Here is a 17018-nt window from a genome sequence, read left to right on the forward strand (position 1 = left end):
TGGATGTTTTTCCCTTTTCACACCATTCTTTGTAAACCCTAGAAATGGTTGTGCGTGAAAATCCCAGTAACTGAGCAGATTGTGAAATACTCAGACCGGCCCGTCTGGCACCAACAACCATGCCATGCTCAGAATTGCTTAAATCACCTTTCTTTCCCATTCTGACATTCAGTTTGGAGTTCAGGAGATTGTCTTGACCACGACCACACCCCTAAATGCATTGAAGCAACTGCCATGTGATTGATTGATTAGATAATTGCATTCATGAGAAATTGAACAGGTGTTCCTAACAATCCTTTAGGTGAGTGTATATACACACACACACACACACATATATATACACACACACACACACACACACACACACACACACTCACTACTTTACATTGTAGCAAAGTGTCATTTCTTCAGTGTTGTCACATGAAAAGATATAATCAAATATTTGCAAAAATGTGAGGGGTGTACTCACTTTTGTGAGATACTGTATATATACACAAACACAAACAACCCTGTTTCCAAATTTTTTTTGATGCTGCGTAAAATGCAAATAAGAGCAGAATGCAATGATGTGCAAATAATTTATCCCAAAATGTTATTGAAAATAGTACAAAGACAACAAATCAACTGTTGAATTTGAGAAATGTTATTGTTTTTGGAAAACATGCCCATTTTTTATTTGATGTCAGCAATACATTTAAAAAAAAGGCTGGGACAGGGGCATGTTCACCACTATGCTGCAGCACCTCTAAACAATACTTTGTAAGTGTTTGGGAACTGAGGAGACCAACTGCTGTAGTTCTGAAAGTGAAATGTTTTCCCATTCTTTCTTGATATAGGATTGGAGATGCTCAACAGTTCCGGGTCTCATTTGTCATATTTTCCGTTTCATAATGTGCCAGGTGTTTTCAGGGGGTGACAGGTCTGGACTGCAGGCAGGCCCGTTTAGCACCCGGACTCTTACAACGGAGTCATGCTGTTGGCAACATACTGCCATACAGGCTACCCTAACCCTTGCTGAAATAAGCCAGGCCTTCCCTGAAAAAGACCTAATCTGGATGGCAACATATGGTGCTCCAAAACCTGTATATATTGTTCAGCATTAATGGTGCCTTCACAGATGTGCAAGTCACCCATGCCATGTGCACTAATGCACCTCGTTACCATCACAGATGCTGGCTTTTAAACTGTGCCCAGATAAAAAGCCTGACTCATCAGACCACAGGACAGTTTTCCACTTCACCTCAGTCAATCTTAAATGAGCACAGGCCCAGTTGAAGAGGGCTGAGTTTCTGGATCTTGTTTATATATGTTTTCTTCTTTGTATGGCGGAGTTTTAACTTTGTGGATGCAGCGACGTGCTGTGTTCACAATGGTATTCGGAAGTGTTCCTGAGCCCATGCAGTGTCTTCCCCTACAGAATCGTTTCTATTTTAATGCAGTGCCATCTGAGGGCCTGAAGATCACGGTCATCCAATATTGGTTTTCAGCCTTGTCCCTTGCATACAGAGATTTCTCCAGATTCTCTGAATCTTTTAATGATACTACATACTGTAAATGATGAGATCCCCAAACTCTTTGAGAAACTACGTTGAGAAACTTTATTCTTAAATTGTTGCACTATTTGCCCGCGTGGTCTTTCACATATTGGTGAACCCCTCCCCATCTTTACTTCTGAAAGACTCATCCTCTCTGGGATGCTTTGTTAATACCCAATCATGTTAGTGACCTGTTGCCAATTGACTTAATTAGTTGTGTGATGTTCTACCAGGTTTAGTTTTTTAGCATTATACAACTTTTCCAGTCTTTGTCCCAAATTTTCTGAAATGTGTTGCTGGCATCAAATTCAAAGTGGGCATATACTTTTCAAAAAACAATAAAATGTCTCAGTTTCAACATTTGATACTTTGTCTTTGTACTATTTTCTATTGAATATAGGGTTTTAATGACTTGCACATTATTGCATTCTGGTTTGATTTATATTTAACACAGTGTTCCAACTTTTATGGAATTTTTATTACAAATGTTTTGTTTTGTGTTTAGCTTACAAGATTTGTAGGCATGACTTGAGAATTATATAAGCTTTTCAATTAGTCTCATAAAAAAACAACTGCAGAGAAAATAAATCTGTAAATCAATTCTTTTTTTAATTATTTCCTTTACAGGGAGGTTATTGTCCAGACGATAAAAAATAAAATTATAAATGCATTATAATACATGATTATTCTTTGGATTTCAGCATAGAATTACATGGACCAATTAAATTAATCAAAACCCAAACTTGTGCTTAGATTTTTAAGTCTTAATATGCACGTGCGCGCACACACACACACACACACACACACACACACACACACACACACACACACACACACACACACACACAAAGTCAACAAAAGCAAATGATTGATGACAGTTGTTAATGATCATGATAATAATAACAGGTAACTCAAGGCTCCTGGAAGAGGCACAAAACAGAGCTCGTCACAGATCAGCCGTGTGGGTCCACAATCGCTCCCTGTTCTCTGTGCACCAAAGACTTGAGATGAGTTCAGAGTTCAGTAAAACAAAATCCAACTAAATGTTTTATAGACTTAAAGGTGAACCACAGCCTCATTATCACCCTATTTGATTATTGAACCTGCAACATTAACACAAAAGTGACCTGTGTCAGACATCACCACCAATCAAAACACTGTTCTTAAAGTGACCTCACACTGCATCAGACATCACCATCAATCAAAACACTGTTCTTAAAGTGACCTCACACTGCATCAGACATCACCACCAATCAAAACACTGTTCTTAAAGTGACCTCACACTGCATCAGACATCACCATCAATTGAAACACTGTTCTTAAAGTGACCTCACACTGCATCAGACATCACCACCAATCAGAATCTCTAGGAGGTTCAGATGTGCAGCAGGTCATTTAGGGAGAAGGGGTGATGTCCTGCTCAATCTTCTATTAGGTCAGAAAACATAGTTTCTCCTAAACAAATGATCAGTTTGCAGGCTGGGCTATTCAAGGGTTAGAGGTGGAAAGAGATTTCAGATTGATAATCATGTGATGTTTGTTCCCCTTTAAGTCCATCTTATTCATAATATCATATGTTCTATGTACTTATCTGAAGTCTGATTCAAGGCTTAAAGAGTGCAGGCTGCTATTGGAGACAACCACAGCAGAACAGTTGTACAGTCAGAAGATCCAGTCCAATTCCTTTTCTGTCCTTGCTTCTTCCTCCAGCTCCTACTGCTTTAGCGTTGATTTCTTAACACCTGAGAGAAAACAGCTCAGGACAGAAATGGAATGTGGCCAGTTAGAGGTTGTGTTGGAGAGGCTCTACTGTAGTCAATGTCTATTCTGGGGAAAGGTTTCCCATTAGAATCCTCTACCAACATGAGGTCCTGTTGGCCAGGTGATTGAGTAGTGGCAGTGTATCGGATGAGGTTCACTGGACAAGCAGTAGTGTAAAGGAACAGTCCTGCAGTGGACTGGCTTTAATGGGGGGAGGTTGAGTTAGTAATTCATGAGTGTCCTGTTTCCAGATTAGTCCGTAGTTAATCCTGGAGGGACTGACTTAAGTTGAAGACTAACCTGTAGATCTAAGGCCACATACAGCAGGTGTAATATTGCTGAGCTCTGGACCAGGGTTGTCATTGATACATATATACAGAAAATGCATATATTATACAGGAAGATGCATACATACTCTCTAAAAAATGTCTCCCAGTAACAGTTGGTTGCATTCATTGGGGGTTTGCTCTCATATATATGTACATAATAAACACAATATGCCTTCATTGGGATGATGCTGAAACACTGAATGAGCCTGGATCTGATTCAGGAAAACAAAACACACATGGGGTTGTGAGCCTGTAGAGGAGAGCAGAGCCATTGTAACACTTGGAAGTTGAAACTGCATGTTTTATGGACAAATGCATAGTACACAGTCCTTCATCATTCAAGTTCAAGAATTCAGAGTACTATATGTCTTTCCTTGGTTAAACAGTGATAGGATTTACGTCACTATAGTTGTCACTGGCTAGTCAGAAGATGTTGTCATGGCAGCCAGGGTAATGAACCCGACGCCCAACATCCTGTATGTCCACTGGTCAGGCGCGCCCGCTTGAGGTGTTCCGGTGTGTCAAGAAGTTGGACCACAGTCAATATTATGCAAATGAGGTTTGTTGTGTGTAATGGTGCAAGTCCACTGTCCCGGCGCGATTTCGCCTGCAAACGCGCTGCCTTGCCCCAGATGGCTGCTTACTGGACGTATCCGCTGTGAGGGTTTGTTTTCGGCGGGGGAGGGCTGTGTTGACATCCTTTCGTCAACTTTAATTTACATGAAACCAACCCCCCCCCCCCCAAAAAAAAGGGGGGGGGGGGGGTGAAAAAGAAAAACACCCGTTATAATGAGCACTATGCTAGCAGGCACCGTATTTATGTGGTGCTGCCATATAAAACAAACAACTCAATGCTAAATTATCATCACATTTAGCAACACAGCTAACTTATAAAACTGACCTGAGTCACCAAAAATCTCCACCATCCTCTAAGCAATATTGCGCTTGTTCCCCGCTATAATTAGCTTTTCCTCCTGTTGGTAGCTGAACTTCTCACATGGAGCAAAACTATTCCACATGTACCGTTGCAGTACAACGGACCAGCAAGGAAGACTATCTTGTTTATGAAAGACTCTACATCCATTGGAGCCTGGCGTTAACCGGATTCATTTGCATAATATTGACCGTGGCCCAACTTCTTGACGCGCCGAAACCACTCAAACGGGCGGCGCCGGATCAACGGACGTGCACCGTAACAGTATAGCTTCCTCCCTGGCAGTTCGCCTTACCCCATACTGCGATGCCCAACATGCTGCTGCTAACAGTATCGATTCGTCCCCTGGCAGTTCGCCGAGCGCCACTCTGGACGCAAACTCTCATCCTTCGCTTCGCAACACACGACCACCCTCCTCGACAACATTTGAACCATTTGTAGAACCTCATCGGCGGCAGTTCAAGCTAGCTGCGGTGACCTTACGGTATGTTAACACCGCTGCACGAACACAATGTTAAAATGACACCAGCGAAGCAGCCGTGTGATGAAAACACGCGATTTTAACACTTTTATTTCTTGCGAAGTGATTACAGGTTTACCACAATATAACTGAAAATAACAATAACGTTTAGGAATTGAGTTGTTTTTTTAGATGTTACATTTGATCCCTACTACTCTTCCAATAGCTCCACTCATTAAAGACGTTTGGAAGGTTCTAGGTCTAGTAGTGTCTTCTGTCATTACTCCTCATATGACATGGTTAGGGTAATTCTGTCATTACTCCTCATATGACATGGTTAGGGTAATTCTGTCATTACTCCTCATATGACATGGTTAGGGTAATTCTGTCATTACTCCTCATATGACATGGTTAGGGTAATTCTGTCATTACTCCTCATATGACATGGTTAGGGTAATTCTGTCATTACTCATGACATGAAAAGGCTATGGTGAACCGGGCTTTATCCTGAACATTCCATCCATATACTGTGTTAGTCAACATTAATGATCCACAGGGAACAGCCCCGTTCCGTTAACCAGCTCATCTGTATTTTGTCTCCGAAAGTGAAGACCGCATCAGCGCTGAAATATGGAGCGTCTTGTCAAAGACGAACAGTATGAAATATGCTACTAAATAATGTCTGAAACACTGCTACCTTTGCACATCTGATGTCCTGATAAAATAGGGAGGCACTAAAATAGAGAAGCCTGAATTGATCTCAAACACTCTTCGGTCTCTGTGTAAAAAGCACAGAGGCGACAAAAGCAAGGCCAAATCCATTCCATACAGCACCTGTACTCACACTCTTCATCACACACAACTGCGTTCCTTTATTGCCACATTCTTCATCACACACACAATTCTGTTCCGTTATTACCACGATGACCACTTGGCGTAGGCTCGACAAATTAAACCCCGACAACACTTCAAACACCATCTAGCAACTCCGTCAGCAATGTTAAGATTCCCAGAGACTTGGGGTGAAGTTCTTGAAGAGCAACTATGACAATTATTAATAAATCCTTTGCTCAACCAGACCTGGGTTCAAATATCTAGGGGATTTTTGTTTGCTTTCGTAGTGTTTTAAAACAAGTAGGCATAGTTTAATGTTGGAATGTATTTGGAATTACACTTGGGAAATATGGAAAAAACAAAAAGCTATTAAACCAGGAATTTGAAATACAAAGAAATAATAATCTAATAGTAGGCTTTACGAAACTTATTTGAAAAACACTTTCTATAGAAAGTCGAGGCCGCATTACTGGGAAGAAAATGCACAGGAAATTATTTAAAAACCAACTCATTAAATCCCATGTATTTGAATGTCTTATCCCATCCACTGTAGATCCCAACTGGCCATTCACCAAGCCATACAAAGCTTAACCGTACTACCTGCCATCTCCAGTGACACAGAGACGGCAAAAGATCAAGACTAGAATCAAGATTAAATCCCAGTATGGATTATAATATCAGTGATCGGATCAATTTACACACATTACATTGGCTATAGCAGCACCATCTCATAGAACCATTTGTGCAATCAACAACTTCTTCCAGTCAAACGTCAGAGGCTTCTATTCCACATGATTAAGGCATTCTGTATTACATGTCTATATAACCCTTCAAATATAGAGGCCTAACATGGCAAATGCAGGCTTAAATCATGATAGTCTTTAACATCGTAGTATGTTATGATGTTAAGGTGAAGGGTATATCTTTGATATTTTCTATGAGCTCCATACTTGATGAATGGACTAATTTAAAAACATTCTGCATCCCATCACAAAATGTGCCTTGGCTTCTCAACATGTGGCCTCTACAATGTTAATTTTTAATTAACTTAAAATCACATTAACCTTTATTGTCAGATAAAAATGGAATGTCTACTAAAAATGTGATTAATCTCAGAGTAAATTCAGGGTACGAACCATTTTTTAAATTTAATTTCTAGTGTCTGTCTTCTGCTCCACATCCTTCATCCTGGAATGTGAGTACAAACTAAACTGCTCATAAAACATCTGAAACTATAAAAACCTGACATCCGTTCATTTCTTATGACTGTCATCACAAATCACATCACTATTTAAAGAGGTCTGGTGAACAGAGGATTGACCCTAACCTATGTATCCCCCAAACATAAATCATCAACCAGCAGGAAAACATACCAGATCCAAACTTCCATTCAACTTCTGCTCCACACATCACCACAGGGTTAAGAAAACACCTGCAATCTCACTAGGCCACACCAGGCTACACCGGACAGGATAGACCAGACTAAACCAGGCCAGGCCGGGCTAAATCAGACCAGATTAGAACAGGCTAGACCAGGCCAGATCAGACCAGGTACCACTTCCTCAAACCGTTCTAGAATCCTCTACTATGTATCAACCTCTACACTGCAGAACCTTCCCAGTGGACCAGACATTAACCACTGGGTTTCAAACCAACTATTAACCACTGGGTTTCTCACTGGGTTTGTCCTAATATTTGAACCATCCTTAAACTGACGTCTTACAATATAAAACAAACCAGTGCCTTGCCTTTCAGATCAGCAGGAAACACACACACACACACACCACAGCGCCACATCCATGCATTCCCTGATCACCTCAGAGGTGACACAAGACAGAATAATCAGAGATCAACAGAGGGAGAAATGTGCATGAAATAAAACCACTAAATAATATATTACAAAGAAAACCTCATGAATTATGAAGGCACATTCTGGAAGAACTGATCGTTTCAGATAAATGACTTCTTATGGGAGACTGGTACAGGAACTGTTCAAATATCAGGACCAATACCTTAATTTAGGTAAAAGGGACCATTTCATTCCAAAAAGAGGTGAGACCAAAACGGACATTTCCATTCAGAAAGAAGGATGGGGTTTCAAATGTTTTTTTTTATATGAAGGATTCTCTAAGTAACCCGAGTTAGATGACATCAGAAGTGATCACTCTGGATCCTGAAACTTGACCCTTGAAGCAACGTGTCCATTGGCTTCCTGGTGGGTCCTGTCTTAGAGCTGTGGAAGCCTTCAGGTGCTGTGCCAGGTCCATGCTACAGGGGGCGCCACCACTGCTGGGGATACAGAGCCACAGCAGCCAGTCGAATACAGACAGCTGTTTCCCTGTGGTGAGAGACAGGGCTGTCTGGACCAAGAGAGGACAGAGCAGTGAACTACAACTGCAGCCATGGGAGGATTGGGAACTGGAAAGTAGATGCAGTAGTATTGCATAGCTAGAGATCTAGAGAGGGGTGTGAGGGTGAAGGAGCCCCTGGGGGTTCTGGTTGGACCGGACTAAAACAGAGAGGGGTGTGAGGGTGAAGGAGCCCCTGGGAGTTCTGGTTGGACCGGACTAAAACAGAGAGGGGTGTGAGGGTGAGCGTCTCCGCCACCCAGGACAGTTTCTCTCCGATTCAGCTGCTCCACGACTTGCGGTTCTCCCCTCTTCTGTTAGTGATCTCTCCCCGTAAAACGGGCTGGTAGAACTCACTGCTGCGCCGATTCTCCTGGTTCTGTTTGGTGGAACACTCCCTTTGGAACACCCGGTCTGGACGCACAAGGACACCGTAACCAGGGTTACAGCGGAAGTAGTAATGCCCAGCTACGGAGCCATCGTTCTTACCTAGAGAGGAACAGGAGGCAGAGTGACAGAGAAAGTGGAAGAAGAGGAGTGAAAAGAAAGACAGAAGTAGAAGAAGAGAGAGGAGGGAGAGTGGAGAGGTGGAAGAGGAGAGAGGATGAAGGAGAGAGAAGAGGGAGAGGGCAGGAAAGAGAGGAGGGGGGGGGATCTACATTTTAGTGCTGAGTTGTCTGCTCTGATGAGGACAAGCGATGTGTATTTTAAGGCAAATTCAATTTGTTATGGTGCCATAAGAAATATATTAATAATACTTCATAGTAAACACACACACACACACACACACACACACACACACACACACGCAGCCTTGCAGAAACACACACGCGCAGCCTCGCAGAAACACACGCGCAGCCTCGCAGAAACACACGCGCACACGCGCAGCCTCGCAGAAACACACGCGCAGCCTCGCAGAAACACACGCGCGCACGCGCAGCCTCGCAGAAACACACGCGCGCACGCGCAGCCTCGCAGAAACACACACGCGCACGCGCAGCCTCGCAGAAACACACACGCGCACGCGCAGCCTCGCAGAAACACACACGCGCACGCGCAGCCTCGCAGAAACACACACGCGCACGCGCAGCCTCGCAGAAACACACGCACGCGCAGCCTCGCAGAAACACACGCACGCGCAGCCTGGCAGACACACCTGAGGGTGAGTCCAGCTCCACCCCGACCCACAAGCCCTCTGCAAACTCAGTGCTTCCCACGTAGCGCACGGTCCCGCCCTTATTGGTTCCCACAGTCACGCACACGCCTTCTCTCAGCCAATCAGGGAGCACATAGTCACGGCATGCCTCATCGTCATCCAGAATGATTTCCAGTCTCTCCAGACTCTCCTGTCCACTTTGTCTTTCTCCACTCTCCTCTTCCTCCCCCTGGACACCATGCTGGAATGACTTGAGGTCAGACGTGGACACTCTCAGCACGGAGAAGGGCTGGCTGCCCGTGGTGACACCAGGACCAGGGCCAGGGCAGGTGTTGTCAAGCTGAGGAGAGGCAGCAGTAACACCATTCCGGTCAGCTAGCCGTTGAGTTCTGGGTAATGTAGTGTCAGTAGCGTCACTTCCCTTTAGCCCCACCCCTTCCTCAATGAGGTTGAGGGGGGAGGAGGAGGGGCGGGTGGGGGTGTGTTCACCACCGGCCACGCCTGAAGCCTCCGACAAGGTTGCTGTGGAAACGCTTGTGGAGAAGTAACCGCTGGAGGCCTCGCTGATAGGGCTGAGGGGGTTGTCATGACAGTCATGCTGGGAAGATGGAACAGGATAAGGAGGGGCTTCAGTGGACTCCGACCACTTGTCATTGGTCAGGGCCGGGATCAGGGCGGTCCTTCCTAGCATAGCAACCTACAGGGAAATCACGGTAAAACCAATCACACCACAACGACAGGGAATTAAGAACTCTAACCCACCTCCTGGAAGAACTATCACCACAACCATCACCACCAAAATCATGACCACACCAAATACCACCTTTACCTCAAGAATCACAAAAAAATTACATGTCTACTTCCTCCACCAGAAAAATCATGATCAAAATGACCTCTATTTCCATCGCCACAATTATCTTCATCAAAACCACTACCACAACCAGTATATCATCATCATCATCAGGTCCCCTGTCTTTCCAACCATAAATTGATATTGCAGTAACTACATATCCTGGGGAGTGTTTGGAAATTAATAAGGACCCCTTTCAAGAAAAGGACCCTTTGTCAATCTGGTTCAAAGTTATAAAAGATTAAAAAGTGTTACAATTTAACACTGATATTCAGATTATGTTAATACAAGAACCGACCTCAACCAAACTACTAAGAAGTGAGATATCTGCCAAACTATAGGTAGAACATCAAACAGGGGAGCAGACAGAAGGATTGTTGAAGAGCAGAAAGACAGACAGAGGGTTCTTACCGGTTCTATCCGGATCTTGTTGTCTTCAGGGCTGGTGGTTTGCATGACAATACGAGGCACATGCTGCTGGAGAAGGACAGAACACATCATTATCTTCAATGGGAATGACAAAACACTTAGCAGAAATACTTTGGTATTTTCTCACATTGTCCATAATTAAAGAGTATGAATGCCAAAAAGCACTGTCGATAATATTCAGCTCTTATAATTGCTCGGAAACAATATTTAAATCCATTGTGGTATTATGTAGTAAAGGTTTGACCGAAATTGCAATTGCAATAATCTTGTCTATATGGAAATTAAACAGAACTCTTGGCTGGGCAAAAACCATACACTCATCAGCAACCTAAGACTTCCATATACACATACATGTTATAATAAATAACCGATCAACCTGTCCTGGCAAGACGAGGAGGAAATGACCTCTTGTTCATCCTCTTAAACATTCAAGAAAATTAAGATTAAAATAAATATTTCCTCCCAAACATCAAGAAATGCCCTTCAGGTTGTTACATTTCCATTGCTGTTATAGAACATTAGAGAACCAAAAAAGCTACAGTAACAGCAATTTTGTATAAACAAGAAAACATTTAACGATGCTTAATCTGTCTCATTATATTTAACACATTAGAAACTGTTATTGTGCCACCAGCTGGTGATTTACATACACATTCATTTTAAACATCCTTAGAGTTAGCTGCCTGCCTTCCTCATGGACAGAACATGTCTCATTGGCCTGAGTAAAATGAACTAGTTCTAGATGGGAATTCTCTGAATGCTTGAAAAACCATCCTCCACTGAAATGTAGATGAAAGGCCTTAATGGAAATGAGCACCTGGTAAATCCATGATGGAAGGATGAAAAAATATTCATGTCATTAGGAAATAATGTAATACACACAGTTTTTCTTTGCTCCAATTTAGACTGGTGTTTTGGCTTAAAGGAGGGCTGTAGCTTATTTGATGGTTCACAAGAAAATGGGAAAATATACTTTTTATTTTTCATTTTTGTGAATTCCTGTGAATAATGAAAACAATGTTTTAAAAAGGCTTCAGTAGGGTTGTGACAGATCCAGTGAATTTGACCATCATCTGCAGCCCACCTGCTGAATAAGCTGGAGGCCACAGTTTTCCAGGTTCCCTACCTGAAGGGAGTGAGGCGAGGGGCGCAGGGGCTCCTTTTTGTCATCGCGGGAGGGGAACAGGGACTTGAGAAGCTTGGGCATCACCAGGGCTTTGACTGAAAGATAAGAGGCAGCAAGCCCTGAACGACCTGAGGGGAGAATGGTGAAAGAGGAGGAGAAGCAAATACAACAGGGGAGGAGAGGAAGTAGCAGAAGGAGGAGAGGGGAGAGAGAAGAGGGAGTAGCAGAAGGAGGAGAGGGCAGAGAGAAGAGGGAGTAGCAGTAGGAGGAGAGGGCAGAGAGAAGAGGGAGTAGCAGAAGGTGGAGAGGGGAGAGAGAAGAGGGAGTAGCAGAAGGAGGAGAGGGGAGAGAGAAGAGGGAGTAGCAGAAGGAGGAGAGGGGAGAGAGAAGAGGGAGTAACAGTAGGAAGACAGGGAAAAAAGGAGGAACAGGCGGCGGTTTGGAAAGGAGGGTAGGTGTGAGAAGACAGCAAGTTGAAATGCAAACCCAAGAAATGACAATTAAAAAAGACACATGAAGAAGAAATGGCTGGATAAGGTCAGAGAGAAAACAAATAATTCATTAAAGATTTTAGGATGTAATAAAATTATAATCTGTTGATTATAATCATTATAGGTGATGGCTAATTAATCTAAATGATTAATTACCTTTGATCACACAACCATTAAAATTACATCACGGAGAGAAAAGAAACAGGCAATATTATAATGTATGTATAATGTGTGTAGACACAAACAAACCAAACCCCTCCCCCACCACATGAAAACAGAGTTTAAAGATGAGAACATACACTAGTATGAAGGACTGATGGACACACCAGAGGTTTAAAACACACAGATGTCGAGGCGGACCAAGATGGAAAACAGAGATGGAAAAGGACAGATCTAGAAGGACAGAGAAGGCGGAGAACCGAGATCGCGAAGGACAGAGAAGGCGGAGAACCGAGATCGCGGAGGACAGAGATCTAGAAAGACAGATTTAGAAGGACCGAGACGGAGGAGAACAGAGACGGAGAACAGAGACGAAGGAGTACAGATCTAGGACAGAGAAGGACAGAGATGGGGGAGGATAGATCTAGGACAGAGAAGGACAGAGATGGGGGAGGATAGATCTAGGACAGAGAAGGACAGAGAAGGACAGAGATGGGGGAGGATAGAGTTCTAGAAGGACAGAGATGGGGGAGGATAGAGTTCTAGAAGGACAGAGAAGGACAGAGATGGGGGAGGATAGAGTTCTAGAAAGATAGAGATGGGGGAGGATAGAGTTTTAGAAGGACAGAGTGTGACATATTGAGGTAGTCCAGTCCGCCAGGTTCACGGACCAGAGGAGAAAGGATGAGACGTTGGCTGGAGGAGGGCAGTTTGGCTGTCAGGGTCTTACCTGGGTCTGGCTCCTGGTTCTGTGGGGGCACAGTGGGGGGCGAGGGGGAGGGGGTCGGGCGAGGCATGGTGCGGCTGAACTGGGGCGAGGTCATGAAGATATCCTGCTGGCTCTCCCAGCGACTCTACAGAAGAGGAGACCCAACCAGGCATAGAGAGACAAAATGAGGAGACCCAACCAGGCATAGAGAGACATAATGAGGAGACCCAACCAGGCATAGAGAGACATAATGAGGAGACTGACACTGGCAGCTGAAGGTGTTTTAGATGGTTTCGCTTCCAACACAAGGCCGGGAATTCTCACCTTGTTGTCTTCCAGGTTGCAGTTTGAGGACAGGTCCTGTCTGCTTCCAGAAAGCTGAGAAGAGAAGAAGAGCAAAAGAAAGAGGGGATGAGGGAGAGAAATAGGGGATGAGGAAGAGAAATGGGATGAGGGAGAAAAAGATGGATGCCATGACTGCTGTTTAAAACTTTCAGATGTGCATAGATGAGTCAATCTGTAGGAATAATGTAGGAATAATAATGCCACGTTACTGAAGTTTGTTAGAAACAGGTTACAGAAGCCACAATGTGAATAGGGACCATATATTTTTAAGTTTTCTTTTCAGTTTGCAAATTGGTATTTTGTCTAAACTTTGGTCAAGTAAAGCAGAGAAGTATCAGCATTTTTTGGACTTCCCCCATCTGGATGGTTAGTCTTACTGGGTTTATATGTAGGAAATTCTTGTACGACTTTTTGAGATGGAACTCCAAGCCTGTAGACCAGGGCTGCTCAATCCTGTTCCTGGAGAGCTACCATCCTGTATGTTCTCTCTACAACCCTAGTTTTGCATTCCTGATTCTAATGATGAGCTGTACGAAAAACTAAGTCAGGTTAGTCACAACTTGGTTTGAAGAGAAAACCTCCCGGATTGTAGATCTCCAGGAATTGGATTGAGCAGCCCTGCTGTATATGAATAAGATGATTGATTTCACTGCTCTTTCTATCTACTGTATTCGGCTCCAAAAAAAAAGAAATTATCACAGTATAACACCAAGTAAATTACATTTTGGGGATATCAATCTGTCCAGTTAGGAAGCTTAAGCGATTGGTGCAAATGAAAGTGACAGGTGCCCTGGAGAGGCAACAGCAAGACAACCCCCAGAAAGGGAATGGATTTGCAGGTAGTGGCCACAGAAAATTGCTCTCCTTATCCTACCGGACCGATTCTTCTTTAGTTTTGCTGGTGTGTTCGTAGTATGAGGCGGTATCTGCAGCCCATTCAGGTTGCACATATAGTCCAGCTCCTCCAGGATGACACATCAATACAATACATGCTGTCGCAAGAAGGTTTGCTCTGTCTCCCAGTAGTCTCAAGAGCATGGAGTAGATACCAGGAGACGGGCCGTTACACCAGGAGAGCTGGACAGGTCCGTAGGAGGGCATCAACCCAGCAGCAGGACCGGTATCTTCTCCTTTGTGCGAGGAGAAACAGGAGGAGCACTCCCAGAGCCCTACAAAATGACCTGCGGGTTACTGGTGTGCTTGTTTTTGACCAAACTGTCAGAAACATACTCAATGAGGGTGGCACGAGGGCCCGATGTCCTCTAGTGGGACCTATGCTCATAGCCCAGCACCCTGTTCTCTTCATAGATGAGAGCAGGTTCACACAGAGCACATGTGACAGTCGAGTGTGGAGACGCTGTGGTGAACATTATGCTGCCTGCAACATCATCCAGCATGACCAGTTTGGCGGTGGGTCAGTGATGGTCTGGGGAGGCATATCCTTGGAGGGTCACACAGACCTCCATGTGCTAGCCAACAGTAACCTGACTGCTGTTAGGTACCGGAATTAAATGCTCAAATCCATCGTTAGACCTTATGCTGGTGCAGTGGGCCCTGGGTTCCTCCTGGTGCAGGACAATGCCCAGCCTCATGTGGCCAGAGTGTGTAGGCAGTTCCTGGAGCAGGAAGGCATTGATGCCATTGACTGGTCTTCACGTTCCCCAGACCTGAATCCACTTGATATCCTCTGGGACATTATGTATCAGTGCATCTGACGCCGCCAAGTAGTGCCACAGACTGTCCAGGAGTTCACTGATGCCATGAACCAGGTCTGGGAGGAGATCCCCCAGGACACCATCCACCGTCTCATCAGGACCATGGCTAGATGTTGTCGGGAGTACATACAGGCACGTGGGGGCCAGACACACTACTGAGTCACATTGTGTGTTGAAAGTTGGAACAGCCTGTGATTTCAACTGTTTACTTTGATTTTCGGCGCAAGTATAAATCCAGCCCTCAATCGGTTGGTGATTTTGTTTTTCATTGAACATTGTTAGGTCATTTTGTTATCAACAAATTACACAATGTACAGTAAAAAAAAAAACAGTGTACATTGTTGATATACGTCCAGCCCCTCTATTCTACCTTATGTGTTTAACATACTATGGTAATTACTCAACAGGTAATTTGGCTGTTGCCGGACTAGTTTCTCAGTCTCTCAATCAAGTCAAGTTGAAACATAAAACATGTTTTTATATTGTTGATGCTGTCACCATCCATGATGGCTATAATTTTCCCACATCTCTAAAGACAGCTGCCATTAAGCCCCTATTAAAAAAGAGAACACTGGATGCATCTATATTGAACAACTATAGACCTGTATTAAATCTCCCTTTTATAGGTAAGATCATTGAGTAGGTTGTCTTCAATCAACTCAGCAATTTTGTGAACTCAAGCAGTCTCTTAGACACATTTCAGTCAGGTTTCTGACCTCACCACAGTACTGAAACAGGGCTGACAGAGGTTTTAAGTGATATATGGCTGAATACTGATTCAGATAAAATAACAGTTCTGGTTCTATTAGATCTCAGTGCAGCATTTGACACTGTAGATCATAGAACACTTATAGATAGGCTGGAAAATTGGGTAGGACTCTCCTGGACAGTTCTTAGTTGGTTCAGGTCTTATTTAAATGGCCGGAGTTCCTTTGTCACCATTGGCAATCATGTTAGGGTGGCTATGACATACGGAGTTCCACAGGGATCAGTACTTGGACCGCTTCTATTCAATCTCTATATGCTACCTCTGGGCCAAATTCTACAGAACAACATTAACTACCACAGCTATGCACAAGATACTCAAATATATATGGCTCTTGAACCGTATGACAACAGCTCAATAAACTCACTGTGTCACTGTATAAAGCACATAAATGCCTGGATGAACCAAAATTGTCTACAATAAAACCAAGATAAAACAGATTGTGTTTGGCAACAAAAATAAAATAACTAGTATTAGTAAAGAGCTGGATTCTCTGGCCCTAAAAACCAGAGACCAAGTGCGTAATTTTGGTGTTCTGATGACTCAATCTACCAAAACAGCATTCTATCATCTTAAAAATATAGCCAGAATGAAGGGCTTGGTGTCCCAAAAAGTCCAAGAGAAGCTCATCCATGCTTTTATCTCTAGTAGGGTTGACTACTGTAATGGCCTCTTAACTGGACTCCAGAAAAAGACTGTAAAACAACTCATTCAGAATGCTACTGCTAGAATGTTAACCAGTACCAAAAGAACAGAGCACATCACTCCGGTTCTTAAATCTTTGAATTGGCTTCCAGTCAGTTACAGAATAGATTTCAAAGTGGTGATTTAGTTTATAAATCTCTGAATGGTTTAGGACCGGAATACATTTCTGATGTTTGAAGAATATAAACCAAGCAGGGCTCTTAGATCCATGAACACAGGTCAGCTAGTAGAGCCCAGAGTCCAAACTAAACATGGTCAAGCTGTATTTAACAGTTATGCAGCACACAACTGGAATAAACTACCAGAAGATCTTAGACGTGCCCCAAACATAATTTTTTTTTTTAAATGCAGGTTAAAAACACTTTT

General features: G+C 43.5%; 1 protein-coding gene across 7 annotated transcripts in view; it reads right to left on the reverse strand.

Annotated features, from left to right (window-relative positions):
- Positions 1 to 3830: 3830 nt before the first annotated feature.
- Positions 3831 to 17018, reverse strand: part of kif13ba (kinesin family member 13Ba) — a 69288-nt gene continuing 56100 nt past the window's right edge. For 3 of the 7 annotated variants that reach the window (XM_029125419.2, XM_029125420.2, XM_029125421.2), the window contains exons 34-39: positions 13446 to 13499; positions 13143 to 13266; positions 11721 to 11890; positions 10619 to 10684; positions 9358 to 10054; positions 3831 to 8690 (exon numbers count right to left, since the gene is read on the reverse strand). In XM_029125419.2, coding sequence (XP_028981252.2) covers positions 8482 to 8690; positions 9358 to 10054; positions 10619 to 10684; positions 11721 to 11890; positions 13143 to 13266; positions 13446 to 13499 — 1320 coding nt within the window. In that variant the 3' untranslated portion in view covers positions 3831 to 8481. Of the gene's footprint in view, positions 8691 to 9357; positions 10055 to 10618; positions 10685 to 11720; positions 11891 to 12122; positions 12997 to 13142; positions 13267 to 13445; positions 13500 to 17018 lie in introns of those variants that run through there. The other 4 variants (XM_029125422.2, XM_029125423.2, XM_029125424.2 and 1 more) reach the window with 4 other exon arrangements.

Source organism: Esox lucius, chromosome 15, assembly GCF_011004845.1.
Source record: "Esox lucius isolate fEsoLuc1 chromosome 15, fEsoLuc1.pri, whole genome shotgun sequence".
NCBI classification, from domain to species: Eukaryota; Metazoa; Chordata; class Actinopteri; order Esociformes; family Esocidae; genus Esox; species Esox lucius.